The sequence below is a fragment of the Callospermophilus lateralis genome, chromosome 15 (assembly GCF_048772815.1).
Source record: "Callospermophilus lateralis isolate mCalLat2 chromosome 15, mCalLat2.hap1, whole genome shotgun sequence".
Lineage (NCBI taxonomy): Eukaryota > Metazoa > Chordata > Mammalia > Rodentia > Sciuridae > Callospermophilus > Callospermophilus lateralis.
The window spans coordinates 44720196-44739832 of NC_135319.1; the positions used below are offsets into that span (position 1 = coordinate 44720196).

At 36.3% G+C, this 19637-nt stretch overlaps 1 protein-coding gene across 2 annotated transcripts in view; it reads left to right on the top strand.

Moving 5' to 3' along the window:
- The window catches only part of Mcu (mitochondrial calcium uniporter), a 184922-nt gene that overhangs the window by 152266 nt on the left and 13019 nt on the right, over positions 1-19637 (top strand). For both annotated transcript variants that reach the window (XM_076834405.1, XM_076834406.1), the window contains exons 3-4: positions 9176-9346; positions 10448-10552. In XM_076834405.1, coding sequence (XP_076690520.1) covers positions 9176-9346; positions 10448-10552 — 276 coding nt within the window. The remainder of the gene's footprint in view (positions 1-9175; positions 9347-10447; positions 10553-19637) is intronic.

Genomic DNA, 19637 nt, shown 5'->3' on the forward strand with positions numbered 1-19637 from the left:
GGACTGAAGCACAGACTCCAAGTAGAACATAGTGGATAGAAGAAAGAGGCGGTGGTGGCCTGGAGTAAGGCGGAGGGAAGACGGGAGTAGTAGAGGGCATGGAGGGATGAGAAGTGTTTTAGAAATGGTATGAAAAGGCATGGTGACTGATTAAATTTGAAGAAAGCCATGTTGTGTCTCTAAGGACAGTCAGAGATGGTGGGTAATTTTCTTGCTTGGGCAGAAATTAAATAATGGTAGTGTTGTTGATTGAGATTATGGATAGTCAGGGGAAGATGGATTCGATTTTAGGATTTTTGAGTTTGAGGTGTGCCTGTGGGGGGGCCCCATTGTCCAGCAAACAGTTGAATGTAGCTTTGGGATATCATCAGCATTTACAGGGTAGTTGAAACTTTGGAAGGATACAAGACTGCCTGGAGGATAGATGGATTGAGAAGCACAGAAACTTGAAACAAAACTTTTGAACATTTTTAAAGTATGAATAGAGGAAGAATAACCAATGAAGGAGAATTAGAAGGTCTAGACAGAAAGATAGAAAAACTAAGTGCAGTATTATAGAAGCCAAGGGAAACCTTTTTATAAAGTGAGGGTATATTATATGCTGCTAAAATAAGCAAATAAAGGGCTAAAATTCCCACTGAATATAGCAGCCTGAGATCATATGTGACCTAAAGAAAATTATTTTTTTTAGTCAAATGTGAGATCAATATTATCTTTTTTGGACTTTATTATTCTTAGCTGTAAAAGAAGAGTCTGGCCTTCTAGCACCAAAATTATGATTATATCATACATTGGCAATGCAAAATATTTCCAAAAGGCTGAGGAAGATATGTGGAAAACAGACACTAGTGAGATCATAAGCCACTGAAATCATCTGTCATATATAAAGTTCAACTCAAGTGGCTTTGCAAGGAACGTCCACACACACTTCCTTGTGTCGTTGCCGTGGCCCTTCACAGGAGGTCCTCAAGTTACACACAGTTCATGTTCTTAAAGTGATGTGTGGACTTCACCCTTTGTTTAGATTTTAGTGGAGATTTTACCCATTATTTTGAACACCAACAAAACTCCCTGTGTTTTCACAAGCATTTTTTAAATATCTGAATCACAAGCATTTATATTTTATTAAAATTTTTCCTTCCTTCTTTCTTCCCTTCCTACTCCCTCCCTTTCTTCCTTCTTTCTTTCTGTGTATAGGGGGGTGGGGGATGTTGGGGACATGTGTTGCCCCAAGCTGACTTTGAACTTCAGCCTCCCCAGCAGCTTTTATGGTTATTTTTCTACTCCTGGTACCTTAAAGTTATATATATTTTTTTTAAAAAAAAATTATATATATATATATATATATTCCTTCTTCACTCCAAGTGTTCATAGGTCCTGCACTACTCTTCTTAGGGTGCTTAATCTCATGGCGTTTTGTTTTTATACCTAAATGTATTGTCATGTTCCAGCTCTTCAGTGTTCTTGTCGGATGCTTTTCACTTTCAGGTTTCTGTGAAGAACACTGTTGATGAACTTACTTGCGTTATTATTATTTTTTGATATGTAAATCAAAGCAAAAGATCAAAAAATGTAAACCAAAGAGCCACTTGATGCAATTTACACTTTAAAAGACTTCACTCTAGAGAAAAGTAGCTGACAGTGGTCATTATGGTAAATGTTCATTGTGACTGTTCACTTCAGCCATTTATTTTGTATATTGTTAAACTTGGGGAACTTTGGAAATTGCTCTTCCTTGGTTGCAAGCCAAGAAATTGAACATTTACATCACAATCTAGTATGTGGGAAGACGACCTGGGGATTTATTTCAAAAGCAGCATTATAATAAAGGTTTTCAGCTGGAAAATGTGTTACTCTGTGCAGAGTTACTCAAAGCTTTCATATGTTATTCCTTTAAAAGTCTTTATGTCCTTTTAAAGGATGAAGTTAAACTGGGCACAAAAGACCTTCATTTTCTCTGTTGACTTTGTCTCAGTTATTTTAAAACAGTAACCCCTAGGCACTTACCTGTGAAACTAATGTTTTAGTGAAATCTTCCCATTGTTAGGTGTTTAATACTCACAGATTCTTATCTTTTATTTAAATTCATCTCTCTGTGCTTCTTGAGATCTATGGTCAATTGGTCTTTTTCACATTTAGAAAGAAGATAATTGGGGTGAAAAAGAATACCAGGTTAATAATAATCACCTAATTTTATGACCCCATCATTATTAATACCTATAGAAGAGAAAAATATTCGTGTATGAGGAACTCTGAGCACTGAATTCATTTCTAAGGGTTCTTTAGAAAAGGAAAATGACCAATCTTTTAAATATTATAAATTTTTAAATACTTCATGCTGTGTAGTATTGTTGTTGTTGTTGTTTTTGTTTTGGTACCAGGAATTGAACTCAGGGGCACTTATACTGAGTCACATCCTCAGCCCTTTTTATTTTTTATTTTGAATCAGGGTCTTGCTAAGTATAAGTAGCTGAGGGCCTCACTAAGTGGCTGAGGCCGGCTCTGCAATTTTCCTGCCTCAGGCTCCTGAGTCTCTGGGATTACAGGAATGCACTACCACACCAAGCCCATATTATTATATTGACCTCTTTTTCCTTAAGAAACAAATTATGCAGGAAGGAACAAGGCAATGAAGATTTTAGACTTTGCTTCTTTTAATTTTTATGTAAAAATTCAAATCATGTGTTCATGGGAACTCTATTCTGCTACAAACAACTGGAACATAGACACAATATCTGAAGCATTTTCAGATGCTGGACAATAGGCAGCACAATCCTGTGATTCCTGAAAGAAAATGTAAAGAAGTGGTTGACCCCTGCATTACCTCAGCTTACAGCCTGAGGAAGCTTCCAAGCTGCAAAACAAGGATAGGAAACAGAGCCCAGACACCTAGTGGAAATGGAAAAAAAAAAAAAAAAAAAACAGAGATTAGAGCTAGTGAACAACAAGATTCCTGGAATTTGTGGGACAAAGATCCAGAGAGGAAGGAGCTATGAAGAGTTTCACAAATCTGCATAGCATCCCATGAGGCTTTGGCTGAATTCTAAATTGTAAGACCGGCTAGGAACAACCTCCTAGGAAATTCATTTATCAGGAGCTATAAAATGAACAAATCTCAATGCTCATACAGGACCAGCCATAATTTTCTTTCCCTTCAGCCAGAGTGGATGCCTGGCTGTTTATCTTTTTCACTCTTTGTTGTTGTTGTTGTTGTTGTTGTTGTTAATGTGGTTCTGGGGATCGAACCCAGGGGAGAAACCTCATTAACTACAGGACCTTCAAACATGAAGAGAGAGCCTACAGAATGGGAGAAAATCTTTGCCACCGCACTTCAGGTCACTAATCTCCAGGATATATAAGGAACTCAAAAAACTTAACACTAAAAAGCAACCCAATTGATAAGCAGACAAAGGAACTGAACAGGCACTTCACAAAAGAAGAAATATGATCAGTCAACAAATATATGAAAAAAGTTTAATATCACTAGCAATCAGAGAAATGCAAATTAAAACTACACTGAGATTTCATCTCACTCCAGTCAGAATGGTAGTTATCAAGAATACAAGTAACAATAAATGTTGGCAAGAATGTGGGGGAAAAGGTTCACTCATACATTGCTGATGGTACTGCAAATTGGTGCAACCACTAAGGAAACCAGTGTGGAGATTCCTCAGAAAACTTGGAATGGAACCACCTTTTGACCTAGCTATCTCACTCCTTGATCTATACTGATAGGACTTAAGATCCGAATACTACAGTGAGACAGCCACATCAATGTTCATAGCAGTTCAATTCACAATAGCTAAACTCCATAATGAGTGACCTATGTGACCTTCAAGAGATAAATGGATAAGGAAAATGTATTCCATATACACAATAAAATACTACTCAACCATAAAGAATGAAATTATGGCATCTGCTGGTAAATGGATGGAACTGAAGAATATCATGCTAAGTGAAATAAGCCAATCCCCCCAAAAAACAGAGGATGAATGTTCTCTCTGATATGCAGATGCTGAAGTACAATGGTGGAGGGGGTGTTTACCTGATTGGATGGCCAGGGGCGGGGGGATGGGGGAAGGGAGAGGGGATAGAATAGGAAAGATGATAGAACGAATCAGACATTAATTTCTGTGTTCATATATGAATACATGACCATTTTAACTCCATATCACGTACAACCACAAGAATGGGAACTTATACTCCATGTATGTATTATACTTAAAATACATTCTACTGTAATATATAACTAAAAATAACAAATTTTTAAAACTAAAATAATAATAATTAATAATAATACAGGGATCTTCAATAGAGACTCCAAGAACTACACCTGGAAAGTGGGGCCAAATTGGCCCTAGAATAAAAGATTCTTTACCTCTATCATAAAAGAGATTTTTAAAGTCTTGAAAGAACCAATATAATATGTATATAATTTACCTACATAAAAAAATATAGCACTCAAGAGGGTAAAATTCAAAATGTATAATCAGCACCCCAAAATAACTGTGCATATGAAGAAGCAAGAAAAGATGCCCCCATGAGTCAATAGAAACAGACATAGAAATGACACAGGTGGTGAAATTAACAGCCAAAAATGTAAAATTGCTATTATAACTATGATCTTTATATTCAAGGGGGGAAATGGAACTTATAGAGGGGAAAAATATATCTGAAATGAAAACAATGAAGATAGAATAACAAAATATTGGATACTACAGAAAAAGAGGTTCATGAATATGAAGTAGATAGCAATTGAAACTGTCCAAAATGAAACTGAGTGGGGGAAAACCTGAAATATATGAAGAAAGCCTCAGGGACGTGTGAGAGGACATCACACACTCTAACATAAGTATAATTGGAATCATGGGAGGAGCAGAAACCAAAAAACTTTTGAATAAAGGTCAATTTTTTCCCAAATTTGATGAAAACTATAAGCCCACAGATCTTAAAAATTTAACAGTTTCTAAGTCGAATTATTATAAAAAAAAAAGCAAAGCCTACCATAGTCCAGTTGTTGAAAACCACTGGGCTTGGTGACTCACACTTATAATCCCAGCTGCTCGGAAGACTGAGGCAAGAGGCTAGCAAGTTGGAGGCCAGCCTCAGCAACTTGGTGAGACCCTGTCTCAAAATAAAAAATAAAAAGAGCTGGGAATGTGGCTAAGTTGTAGAAAGCCCCTGGATTCAATCCCTAATTTTGTTGTTGAAAACCAATTATAAAGAGAAAACGTGAAAAGCAGGGAGAGAAAAAAAAGATGTGTTACATAGAGAAACAAGGATAACAATATACCAAACTTTTTTATGCGTACGTGCAAAAAAGGCAATGTCATTGAGTTCTTTTAAAAGTGCTGAGGGGGCTAGGGTTGTGGCGCAGTGGTACAGCACTTGCCTGGCATGTGTGAGGCCCTGGGTTCGATTCTCAGCACCACATATGAATAAATGACTAAAATAAAGGTTCGTCAACATCTAAAAAAATATCCTTTAAAAAAAGGCTTAGGAAAATAAATGTCAGCTAGAATTTTTATGTATAATTAAACTATCTTTCAAAAATAAAGATGAAATGAAAACTTTCCAGACATACGAAAGCAGAAATAATTCTTGTCAGCACACCTGTGCAACAGAAATGTTTAAGGAAGTTTTTTAGACAGAAAGAAAATGATACCAGAAGTAAATTTAGATTTATACAGAAGGTTAGCCAGTATCAAAGGATAAATATAAAAGATAATTTTTCCTCATTTTAAAATTTCTGAAAAAGATAATCAGTTGTCAAGGTGAAACTAATGCCTTGACAGTAGCACACAGCCTGCAGCAGGGGCAGGGGGCACATGTTATAAGACTCTAACTGTATCTGAAGTGAGTGGCTAGTATTTGAAGATTGACTATAGTAAGTTAGTTTGTATTGTAAGCCCTAACTAAGCAGGGTTGAGCAAATTACAATCCACAGGCCAAACCCAGCCTGCTGCTTACTTTTTGTAAAGAAAGGTTGTTGGAACACAACTGTGCTGTGCCTATTTGTTTACGTATTGCCCACGGCTGCTTTTGCACAACAGTGGAAGTTTGTAGTTGAACAAATCGTAAGACCTGTAAAATCTAAAATACTTAATACTTGGCCCTTTACAGAAAGAGTTTGCCAACACCTGCTTGAAAGTAACCCTTTAAAAAAAAAAAAAAGCAATCCAAGAACCCAAGAAGGTATAATTAAAAGCTAACGGTAGAGATTAACATAATTATAAACAATATTCAGTTTATCTTTAAGAAAGGGTAAAAAAGAACAGAGGAAAATGGAAAAACAGTTAAGTCAAATAAGAAGTATGCAGCAAGATGGTAAACTTAGCCATACTGACAATTACATTGAATGCAAATTTTATATATAATTTTAAAAATATTTTTTAGTAGTAGTTGGATACAATACTTTTATTTATTTATTTTTATGTGGTGCTGAGGATCGAACCCAGCACCTCGCACATGCCAGGTGAGCTCTTTACTGCTGAGCCACAGCCCCAGTCCCGTATACATAATTTAGTTAAAAGTCAGATTGTCAGTTTGGATAAAATAGCAAGACCCAAATGCTTTAGACAGGAAACCCACTTTGAATTTAAAGACATGGATAGGTTAAAAGTACAAGGATGGTAAAAGTCCTTTCTCTGTCCTGCAGGGGATTTATTTCAGGAAGCCCCTGAGATACCAAAATCTACAGATACACAATTTTTTTTTATAGCAAGGTGTGGTACTTGCATGTTACCTATACATCTCCTCTTTTATACTTCAAATCATCTCCAGATTACTTTCAATGCCTACACAAAGAGAATGCTGTGTAAACAGTTGTTATATACCGTATTGTTTATTGAATAATAACAAGGGAAAAAGTGGATACATGTTCAGTGAAGGCAGTTTTTTTTTTCAAATATTTTTGATACCCGTACCAAGAAAATTTTCCACACAGAGACTTCTAAGCAAACAATCATAAAAGCTTCATTTATAGTAACCAAAGACTAAAACAACCAAATGTCCATCAACATATGAATGGATAAAGAATTGTGATATCTCTATATAGATATGCTACTCACAAACAAATGAGCTATATTTACATACAACATCAACAAATGGCATAATCATGCTAAGGGAAAGAAACCCGGTACAAAAGGTTACATGCTGTAAAAATACATAAAATACTATAAAATCAAACATAAGGGGCTGGGGTTGTGGCTCAGCGGTAGAGCGCTTGCCTAACACGTGTAAGGCACTGGGTTCTATCCTCAGCACCACATAAAAATAAATAAAGATATTGTGTCCATCTTTTAAAAAAATCAAACATAATCTATGGTAACAAAAATCCGGTCATTAGCTGGAATTAACTCAGGAAATTTGGGAGAATAATAGAAACATTCTTTATCTTAATTCTTGTTTCAAAACTCATCAAAAGTCCACTTAAAATATATTAAAAGTCTAATTTTTTAGGGCTGGAGGTGTAGTTGGGTTGGTAGAGTGCTTGCCTAGCATGTACGAGGCCCTGGGTTCAATCCCCAGTACCATCAAAAAAAGAAGAAGAAAAATGTATTTCGTTATTTGCAAGCTCTATCTCAGAGTTATTTTTTTAATTCAAATCATGAAATGTTCTAGTGTGAAGTTTTTGTATTCACTGTAAGTCTTATGCATTATTAGAATGGGCAAGGAAATAAAATGTAAATGACAACTATGGAAAGTTTGATGCTTTTGGAATCTCCAGACCAATTTCTCTCACCTTTCTCCAAACTATTTAATTTTGAGGGGTATGAATCCTTGGATGCATGATGGAATTCAGCTTTTAATTCTTAAAAGGAGAAAATAAAGAAACATTATCACTTATGTATCAGATGGTGTGCTGTTTTAAGTGGTTTGTTTCACTTATTTCTCACGATGGCTCAGTGACTTAGTGATTAAACCCATTTTATATGTGCAAATGTGAGGCTCAGAGAAGTTACACAAACCCGCAAAGATACAGAGCCAAGATTCAACCCTAAATTTGACTCCAAAGCTTCTCCTCCTCTTCCTCCTTCCCCCTTCATCCTTTCCCTCCCCTCCTCCTCTCCTCCTCCTCCTCCTCCTCGTCTTCTTCTTCTTCATGCCAACAGCAACTTTAAATGTTTAGTTGCTTGTATGAAATTTTCTGGTTTAAAACTTTATTTTATCAGCAGAATACAACAGTCACTAATATGGTATTATGTAAACATTGTGAATGTGTAACTGATGTGATTCTGCAATCTGTATTTGGGGTAAAAATGGAAATGCATAACTCATTTGAATCAAATGTATGGAAGATGAAAAAATAAATAAATAAATTTAAAAAAAATAAAACTTTATTTTAAAAATTCATTTGAAAAGTATTCTGAAAGGATATTATTTTGACATTCATTTTATGGACTAAGAATCTCTAAATCAAGGCTACTAACGACAAAAAACAAGGAAATAAGAAATTTTTGCCATTCAATTATAGAAGATCCCTTTAATTCTATAGCTTATAATATTTTCCTTCATAACTTTTTATTATAAAATCCCAAATAGTTGAGTTATGGCTTCTGGCTAAACTCAGGATGATGGTCCAAAGGACATGAAAGGAATTAGTTTTGGTTATATCATATGTTAATATTGTATAAGAGAATGCTTCTTAGGCGCTTTGGAATAACATTGTATTCTAAATAATGAATTTACTCCTTGAGCATGAGCCTAATTTGTTAGTGTATTTTGAGAAGATATTGTTCCCTAGTGATTTTTCAAAGCCCTGGAATCCAAGAGCCACCTCTTAATAGGCTGTGGAGTCTGGCCCTGCAGTCCCTGGCTACTTTTTAAAATGTTAATGGAACCAGAACTTATATTCACCAGTGCCAAGAACTCTACCTCTTATTCCTGAGAATGCCTCTGTTTGACACCCAGAAGACAATTCCATGCCTGTTTTTCTTTATTTCTTTTTTTTATTCATATCCAAAAAATAAATTCCTTAGGTCTCTTTGACCTTCCGTAGCCAGTTCCCTGACCAACCTCCAACTAAAAGCTAAAGGGCATAGTCATAAACACTCTCTGAAAACATTTTAAGCCACACTAATAATAATAGACTCCATGTGAAAAAATAGTAGTAATATGGCTTTAACTTATAAAAAAAAATTAAGTTATATATTTGTGTATCTTTTCCATTCAGATGTGACAGTGGTTTATCAAAATGGGTTACCAGTGATATCTGTAAGGCTACCATCCCGGCGTGAACGCTGCCAGTTCACACTCAAACCTATCTCAGACTCCGTTGGTGTGTTTTTACGGCAACTGCAAGAAGAGGATCGGGGAATTGACAGAGTTGCGATCTATTCTCCAGGTATAGTCACCTTCGTTTTTAATTTTCACATGCTCTCATTTCTCCCCAAGCTATTTCTAGACATACAGACACAGGTCACTGCAAAAGAATAGCATACTGTTAATTTTAGAAAGCTTTTTGCTTAGCAAGTGCCAGAAGAGACCAATTTTTCTCCCAGTAGTTCTCAGGGTATAATTATTCAGTTTTAGCAAATGTATGTGCACAGGAAGTCTCATTCTAAAGCAACTCACACGTAATGCCATGGGCAAGGATGAGCAGTCAAATCACATTTTATGTTATGGAGACCTTTCTTAGTACCTTAGGCATTGAATAAATTTTTCTAATAGTTGAGCCCTCATCTCTGGAGAAATATTAGATCTTCTTTTTAGATCTTCTTATGTTTTTCACATAAATAGAGTATATAATTTGAAAAGAATATAAAATAAGTCACTAAAAATTCCCATTTGATATATAACATGTTTAATTAATTATTTTTAAGTGCCTTAAATTTTTTTCTTTTGAAAAATTCAAAACCTACAGAAAACTTGAAATACTAATATAATAAGTACCTATTTACCTTTTACCTGGTCAATTATTAACAACTGCCACATTTCTGTTTAAGTATTTTAAATATATGCCCAATTGATCTAGTAGTGTAATTAATAGACCAACTTGGTGTACTTGGCTCACCCTATCATCCATCCCTGCTGAATTAATTAGCAACGAATCTTGAGTATACAGAAAAGCACTATATGCTAGAAAACATTGGCTTTTTTAAAAATTAACTTAGCCAGCTTCCATCATAGACAAATGTAAGAAGTCCATTTAGCTTTCTCAGTGACCCTAGATTTCCAACTGACATCTAAAATATATAATCAGAAATTATTTCACGTGTTAATACAGTTGCAGGAAAAATGTTTTGTTAAATCACTTTTGAGACCTATGAACAAAGAGCTTCAAACAATCTAAACTTTGACCATAGACCTGGGGTGTGAAGCAAAAGATTGACTGAAGTTTAGAAGAGAAGAGATAATTTTAAAAACCTGCTTTGAGGATTGCTTTTTCCTGACCATTCTTGAATAATTATGGACATATGACAAATTTAATTTCAAATTTTCACAGATGGTGTTCGAGTTGCTGCCTCAACAGGAATAGACCTCCTCCTCCTTGATGACTTTAAACTGGTCATTAATGACTTAACATATCATGTACGACCACCAAAAAGAGGTAAAAAAAAAAAAAAAAAAAAAAAGCATTCATAAGGCAGGAAGGGTGTTGGGGAAGAGCTTTATTTTATGTGCTTCCATGTTCTCTTAAACATTGTAACTGGCATTAATCTCTCTCTTTCTTTTCTTTTTTTTTTTTTTTTTTTTTTTTTTTGGTGTTAGTAAGAATTGAGCCCAGGGGCCTTAGGCATACTAGGCAAGCACTTTATCACTAAGCTACAACCCAAGCCCTTTTTATTCTTCTTTTGTGGCAGAGTCTTGGTAAGCTCAGGCTGACTTAGAACTTGGCCATCCTTCTTGCCCCATCCTCCCCAGTAGCTAAGATTATAGACATGCACAACTGCACTGAACTCTGTTGTGTTGAAAAGAATATGAAATAAGGCATTAAAAATTCCCATTTGATATAACATCTGTTTCATTTATTTATTTTTAAGTGCCTTAATCTTTAGTCTGAAAGTCAATTATTGTACAGATGCTCCTTGGTTTATAATGGGGTTTATAAACCTATCAGAATTTAAAATACTATAAATTGAAAATGCATTTAATACACCTACCAACTGGATATCACAATTTAACCTAATCTTCCTTAAACTTGCCTACAACATGCACATTAGCCCACAATTGGGCACAGCCATCTAACACAAAGCCCGCTCTATAATGTTGAATGTGCACTCACAGATGGGTGTTTTAGACATGATGGGATGCAAAAACCCAAAACACAGTATCCATAAAACAGCAACATAACACACTGCAGATGTGGGTTATTTAGTCTCATGCCACGTGGCTGACAGGGAAATGCAGTTCACTGCTGCTGCCACCCAGCATCACAGAGTACATCATGCTGCACATCACTAGCCCAGGAAAAGGTCAAGGTTCAGACTGTGGCTCCTACTGAATGCATATCATTTTTGCACCAACACAAAATAAAAAAATCCTAAGTGAGAACCCTCTTTACAATAGTGGTCATTAGAAACTTTTGAAATATGTATGCTTTTGTGTGAAAAAAGTGAGGTGCTCACCTAAGGTAAAATTTTAAGAGAATACCATCTTTGGTATTTAATAATCAATATAATTAATGTAATCAAGATAAATAACATTTTAATCCCCTTTTTTTCTTTTCATTTCTTCCTTTTGTTTGTTTGTTTTGGGGATTTGTGGGGGAGGGAGAGTTTGTTTTTGTTATTTTAGTACCAAGGATTGAACCTAGGGGCACTTAACCACCGAGACACATCTCTGTCTGTTTTTTATTTTCTATTTTGAGACCCTCTCAGAGGGTCTCTCTGTGTTGCCCAGGCTGGCCTCAAGCAATCATCCTGCTCAACCTCCCATGGAACTATAGGCATGCACCATTTCCTACTTGAAAAGCAAAAACAAAGTTAGTGCAAAAAAAAAAAATACAAAAATTTAAAAGAGTCAATATTAACATTTTAATTTTCATTCTTAGCTCCAATATGGCTCTGCACAGTATGGATGTTAAATAACCCTCTAAAATATCATTTTGAGTTGTATCTTTTTGGATCACTTCTCTCTTTGTCCTTGATATTCATTGTCAATTCCTACTGCTGTTGATGCCCCTTGCACACTGCTCCTTCCATCAGCCTCCTAGGACTTTCCTGCTTTTGAACCTGCTTTTAATAATTGGATCTAGCCAGACCTGGTGGCACACGCCTGTAATCCCAGTATTCAGGAGGCTGAGACAGGAGGATCATGTGAGCCCAAATATAAAAAGTTCCAACTGAAGGCCTAAGTTTTAAATACCTCTATAGTCTAGTGGTTCTCTTTCCCGCCCTCTCTTTCCCTGCCTTTCCTCATTCTGGATTCCTTCGCTGTTTTCTGAACTGTGCTCCATTCTTTGCCATCTCTGTTTGCTCACGCTTCCTTTGCATAAGATGCCTTTTCCTCCCACTTCCTCACTCCTTATTTTGTCATGTCAAAATTATCACTGTCAGCTCCGTCATGACATCTTGATGACTCTATTCTTTCTTCCTCTGACGCCCAATCAAACAGAGGTGATCTGTCTCTTCTCTCAGTTCCGCTTGATTCTGTGACTTGTATTCCCCATCAGCTCAGGGGGTCCTTCCACATTAGGGAACAAAACAGGTTAACTGTAGTAACATTTGGTTGTTGAGAGGCCACATTCTCTTCTTTGTTCAGTTGGTTGAGATGGTAACTGGATGGTAACTAAATAATAAGATCTTATTGAGGGCTGGAGTTGTGGCTCAGTGGTAGATTGCTGCTTGCCTAGCATGTGTGAGACACCGGGTTCAATTCTCAGCACCACATACAAATAAATAAAAATAAAGATCAATCAACAACTAAAACATATTTTTTAAAAAAGACTTTATTGAATCAGATTTTAAGTTGGAATAACTGAACATGTAGACCAGGGACCGCTAGCTATCAACTATGCTTATGTGTTATTTTTCTTTATTCCTAGAAATTCTCTAAAATAACAGAAGTACAGGCCTTATTATACTCAGTGTTTTTTATGAAATACCTAAAGAATTCATTCTGTTTAGATTTTCTTTTGTATTGCTAACATTTTAAAAGTTGACTGATAATTCCTGTGTAAAGTGTAACAATATGAAAAATTAAGATATAAGCTTCCACATGTTATGTTGTCACAAACTGAAGGTATTTTGAACTATGACCAACTTTTGTTTAATATTGTATTTTTCAAACAAAAATGAATGTTTTGGGTTTTTTGTTTTATTTTATTGTTGTTTTGTTTTTGTTTTTGTTTTTTTGGGGTTTTTTTGACAGGCTATTTCCAGGACAAAAAAGGAAAGCTAAGGTAGAAAATTAAAATGGGGCAGGTGCGGTAGCACACACATGTAATTTCAGAAGCTGGGGAAGCTGAGGCAGGAGGATCCTGAGGCAAGTTCAAAGCCATCCTCAGCAAAAGTGAGGCTAAGCAACTCAGTGATCCCTGTCTCTAAATAAAATACAAATATGGGGATGTGGCTCAGTGTTCACGCACCCCTGAGTTAATCCCTGGTACCAAAAAAAAAAAAAAAAACAAGGAAGAAAGAAAATAATCAGGGAATTATTTATATTTCATTTACTGGTGTTGGCAGCCCTAACAGCTCTTTCTTTGTATCTCAGAAACCTCTTCTGTAGAAGTAGTTTAAGGAAGGTCTGAGGTTTGCAAAAGTCTGTAATTTACACGAAAAATTGAAAATTGAAGGTAAAATTCGGTGGCATCAGTAGCAATATTCTTGTAGAATTTTCAAAGACTCTTTTTTTATGTATGCTATTTTTTATTTACTTATTTTTGCATTGCTGGGGATCCAACCCAGGGCCTTGTACATGTTAGGCAAGCACTCTACCACTGAGCTACATCCCCAGCCAACTTTAAAAATTTTTTCAACATTTAAATTCATACATCAAAATGCTCTTACCTCTGCTTTTAGCCTATGAGAGATCTCTCATAGGCACTCAAATAATATTGTTTAAGCCCTCATTTTGTTTTCCCTGATTTTTAAACTACAGTAAAGAAAAAAAAAATTAATAAAGTGCAAAACAAGTTTTAATTTTACTTACCACATACCACATTCCTGTCTCTTATTGAGGGAGGTGCTGCTGGTGTCTGAGGCACCACCGATCTCTTTCAACTGAGTGCATTAAAGTAAGAGAACAGTTTGAATTTCTGTATTTAGGAAGGATGCAGTCTATTCTGATGAGTAAGTAGGTTCCCCTTCCCACATTGTAACTCTTTAGAGAAGGCTAAATAGAGGAAAGAAATTGAAGGCAGTATAAAGGCTTTGAGTGTCAGATAATGAAGATTAATACTAGGGATTTTATATACATGGGTTTTGCCAAGTAGCTGAGATTGGCTTTGATTTACAATCCTCCTGCCTCAGCCTCCCAGGCCTCCCTGGGACTATGGTGTGTGCCATCTCACCAGCATTCATTTCTCTCTCTCTCCCTTTCCCCCATTGTCTCATTTGTTTTTTTCCCTGTTGATGGGAACCTTGGAACTAAAAATACCCCATGAGTGTCATATAAACTATGATTTCACATACTTATACCAGGCACTGAGGCCAGAGGCTTATTCATATAGAGTTTAATATAGCAACATTCCATGATTATGTGAGATTGGAAGTTTGTAGGTGTTGTGGATCCTTAAGTGTTGATAGCCTGACCAAAGTTGGAACAAGGAAACCTATCACAACAGTAAGGCTAGCAGCTCCATAATATTCTTTTTTATATTTTACTTTAATTGTAGTTGGACACAATACCTTTGTTTTTATTTCTTTTATGTGGTGCTGACGATTGAACCCAGCTCCCTGCATGTGCTAGGCGAGCGCTGTACCATGGAGCCACAACCCCAGCCCTCCATAACCTTCTTTTAGTAATCAGAGCTGTATTTAACTGGATTCCTCTCTAACCACTGCAGGACAAGAGGAGTAACCTATCTCATTTAGATGGTTTCAAAATTTAATTAAACCTAAAATGGAAGAAAGATTCTAGAAAGGATCACAAAAAGCCCTTCACCCAGTCTATGCCAAAGTAATAATTAACTACCTCTCTCCTATTCTTAGAAAAAGAGAGAACATATCCTATATCACTAGAGGATAGAATGTGTGACTCTGTGTGTGTGTGTGTGTGTGTGTGTGTGTGTGAGAGAGAGAGAGAGAGAGAGAGAGAGAGAGAGAGAGAGAGAACAGAGAGAGAGAGAGAGAGAGAGAGAACAAGAATGAACCCAGGGCTTTCTACATTAGAAAACATACTTTTTGTGCTAAGGAGAATCAGTCTGATTGGTACCACTAAATCCCTTCTCCTATTTATCCATCCAGAGTATATTGAAGACCTTGTTTCTTTCTTAATGATATAAATTATTTAAGCAAAGAAGTTGAGTAGACAAACCAAATACCAACAATAATGATTGCCTCATTAGAGCCCAAATATCCAAAATCCTTCCCAAACCACGTTTGTGGCTGAAAAAAAAATTTCAGTGCCCGTTATATCAGCATGTCTCCCCTGTCTTTCTGTACCTTAATTATCCTGGAATCAATAGCCTGTACAGTAACATTAATAAACATCTAATTGCCTTTTAGTGAAGCATAACACTAATCATCCAGAGTGCTATTGTTAAGCTGTTTTCAGATTTATTTCCCCTTTTTCTATAACTTCATCTCTAAGTATGTGGGCATATTTCTCAGGGCCAAGGATTTGTGATTATTATTCTCCTCCACTATGACAGTACCTTGGAACCATTTTTTTCCTGTCAAGAAAACCTGACAAAATAAAGCATAAACTCTTGAGTCTGCCAGCACTTTACTCATGCATAATCAGAAAGATAACAACTGTATATTCAACCAGGCCTCAAATTGAACATCTGTGAACTATCATGTGGTTTATTATTTTCTCTTTTTTCATTGCTATTAGAAAGTATTGCTGTTATACATTAATTTTTTTTTATTTGTTTAGAATAGATAATATACTTATAAGGTTCAACTCCCAAAGTCTAAAAGGAGTTTGGGGAAAAGTCACCTTCTCATTTCCATTCCCCAGCTACCCATTTTCCTCTGCATCATCGAGCACTGTTCTTGGTTTCTTAAGTCTCCTGCCAGGACCCTGGCAAATACGAATGCATGTTTTTCTCTTTTTATGCAAATAGTAACATACCATACATACTGTATCAGTCAGGGTTCAATTGGAAAAACAAAACTACATGATTATTATGGAATAAAAGATTTAATCTGGGAGTAAGACCTTGTACAATTGCAGATGAAGATGAAGAAGTAGGAGTTGGAAAGGAAAAGAGGAACGTGGGTAGTCAGAGAAGGGTCAATAATTTTGAAGCAGTGGCACAGGTGGGCAAATCAAAACGTGACAGGGAACCTGGAAATCCAGGCCCATCCCATTTTTAGGGTAGAACTGTTGGAGCACAGAAAGAGAAATTCTTCAGTGTTATCAAGTAGAACTTTCTGTGATGTTGGAAATGTTTCATTTCTGCATTGTCCCTCAGTCACATTAAGCCACTGAACCCTTATAATATGGCTAATGTAACTAATGAACTGAATTTTTATTTAATCTTAATTAATTTAAATAGCAGCATGTAACAGGTTGGGGAAATGTCAAAGAATACAAAATTTCAGGGGCTAGGGTTGTGGCTCAGTGGCAGAGTACCCGCCTAGCATGCCTAAGGCACTGGGTTTGATCCTCAGCACCATGTAAATGTAAAATGAAGATATTGTGTCCACCTAAAACTAAAAAATAAATACTAAAAAAAATACAAAATTTCAGTTCGGAGGAATGAGTTAGGACATCTGCTGTACAACAGGGTAACTACAGTTAGCAACACTGTATTCTCCAAAACTGCTCAGAGTAGATTTTGTGTTTTCACCACACACACAAAAAAAACAAACAAAAGAAAGCCACAAAAAAGTATGTTAGCTCAATTTAGCCATTCCAAAATGTATACATATTTCCAAAAAAAGTATGTGACAAATGTATGTACGTAATTATTTGTTGTCAATTTAAGATAAATAATAAGTTAAAAATAAATAACTAGGTGTGGTGGCGCATGCCTGTAATCCCAGCGGCTCTGGAGGCAGAAGCAGGAGGATCACAAGTTCAAAGCCAGCCTCAGCAACTCAGCAAGGCCCTAAGTAACTCAGTGAGACCCTATCTCTAAATAAAATATGGAAAAGGGCTGGGGATGTGGCTCAGGGGTTAAGTGCCCCTGGGTCCAATCCCGGGTACCAAAAAAATTAAATAAATAATAAATTAATAAATAGCAAATGTGGCTAGTGGCTACCATATTGAACAGGACATCTTTAGAAGTTTGCCTTTCAGTGTGGCCCTGTTTTGCTGCTAATCAACAGAAGTTAACAGTTAAAAAAAAGAGATGGATACACAAGAGAGGAGCACAGGCACAGCTGATATCTGCAGACACCTGTGCATCTGTCTCACTACTAAACACCCTTCAGGCTCTATTTCACTTTCACCTTCCAATCTCCCCTGAATTTTTCTTTTGGTTAACCCTGATTCAGGACAATACAGGGAAGGATATTGCAGGAAACATAATACCAATTTAGCAGATTTACCATGTTTAAAAACCATTAAACTGCAAGACTTGGTGGTACATGCCTATAATCCCATGATCCTGAGACAAGGGGATTGCAAGTTCAAGGCCAGCCAGGGCAAATTGGTGAGATCCTGTCTCAAAATAAGAACAACAACAACAAAATAAGACTGGGGTGTAGCTCAGTGGTAGGGTACTTAGCACGTGTAAGGGCCCAAGTTGTATCCCCAATACCACACAAACACACAAAATAAATAAATACAAGAAACAATAAACTATTTTCTCATCTAATGGTAGATCATGAAGGTCTTAACATACCAGTACATAAAGAATTCTTACAATCTTGGAGTGAGAAAGAACTTTCTGATTATAACATATACACTGAGACCAAAGAAAAAAATTGACAGAAAAAAATAAATTTCCCACATAGTAGAACTATGAAAGAATTACTTTTTAAACTAAGAAGTCTTCAGTGAATGACAGTCTCACAAACTTAGCTTCCCTTGTGACACAAATGCCAAAGCTGATTTCGTATTTCACAGACCCTCAGCTAATGGTTGCCCCTGACTATCTGGGCATTTTTCACATGCCATGCTTCACTAGGAAAAGGAGAAGAGAGAGTTTGTCTCATTGGGTTTCTTCTTCTCTCCCTCCTTTCTTCTCTTAGATTTCTAAGCAGATACAGTGTGATCATAGCACTAAAAGTTGAAATGGAAAGAAGGGGCAGAGAGTAGGACAGACACTGCACACCAGCCGGATCTTTTCCCACCTGCTCCAGGTGCTCTGTGAATGTCATCACGAGACCTTTTAGAGTCTGATTCTTTCCCCTCTGTAGTGAGGAGATCAGTACAAAAGGTTTCTTAATCTTATCTTTCTAGGATTCACGTTCCTCATTCTTAGATCCCATTTTACCACATCAGCTCTTCTCTAGTTGAATTTTCTACCCTTTTTCAGATTTTCTCATTAATTGAATTTATATGATAAGTGTCCTAAAGGACATCCCTGAAGAATATTTGAAATATATGGTTAATTCTGACTGTGGCTTAGAAGAGGGCTGACCTTATGCTATGGCTAACAAAACATCACATTTAAAGCTAATAAGATTCTTAAACAAAAACTTTGTATTTGGCACTTTTTAAAAAATATATTTGATAGTTTAGATTGAGTTTTTATTAGATTTTCAAAACATAACTTTTAGATTTCTGAAAATACATACTACTCACAGTAGAGAAAATTGAATCAAGGAATTTAATCCTTTGCTCTTTCAATTGTTCTTATAACTTCATGCCCTTTAGATATGAGGCCCATACACCTGTCTCTGTCTTTTTCAACAAGAATGTATAAAAATTAATATGGCAAGAGGAAGAAGCCTGGGGGTTAGGGTTATTAGGGTGAAATTATTATCATTTTTACCTTTGTATTTGCTAATTTGAAATACTGTATAATTTTCTCAGAAATTTCTAAAGGAAAAAAAATAATTAAAATGGCAAGATTACACATAAATTATAGATCAGCATTTGTATATTTGTGGAAAGGTACCCAGGACTGATCTCAGGGCCTTGTGCATGCTATGCAAGCATTCTACCACTGAGTTGCATCCTCAGAACTTTTGTATTTTATTTTTCAGATAGACTCCATAAGTAGTTCAGGCTGGCCTCAAACTTGCAATCCTCTTGCTCAGCCTCCCAAGCAGCGGGGATTACAGGTGTGTGCACTGTCGCACCTGACTATAGATCAGCATTTTAATAAGCATGATCATCAGATTGATCCAAAACCTCTCTATTAATTTTTGCTGGATATGGTGGCACATGCCTGTAATCCCGGCAGCTCCAGAGACTGAGGCAGGAGAATCTCAAGGCAAGTTCAAAGCCAGCCTCAGCAACAGCGAAGCACTAAGCAACTCCGTGGGACCCTATCTCTAAATGAAATGAAATACAAAATAGGGCTGGGGATATGGCTCAGTGGTCAAGTGCCCCTGACTTCAGTCCCTAGTGCCCAAAACAAACAAACAAAAAATCCCTATCTACTAGTTTTTAACATTTGTTTTAATTTT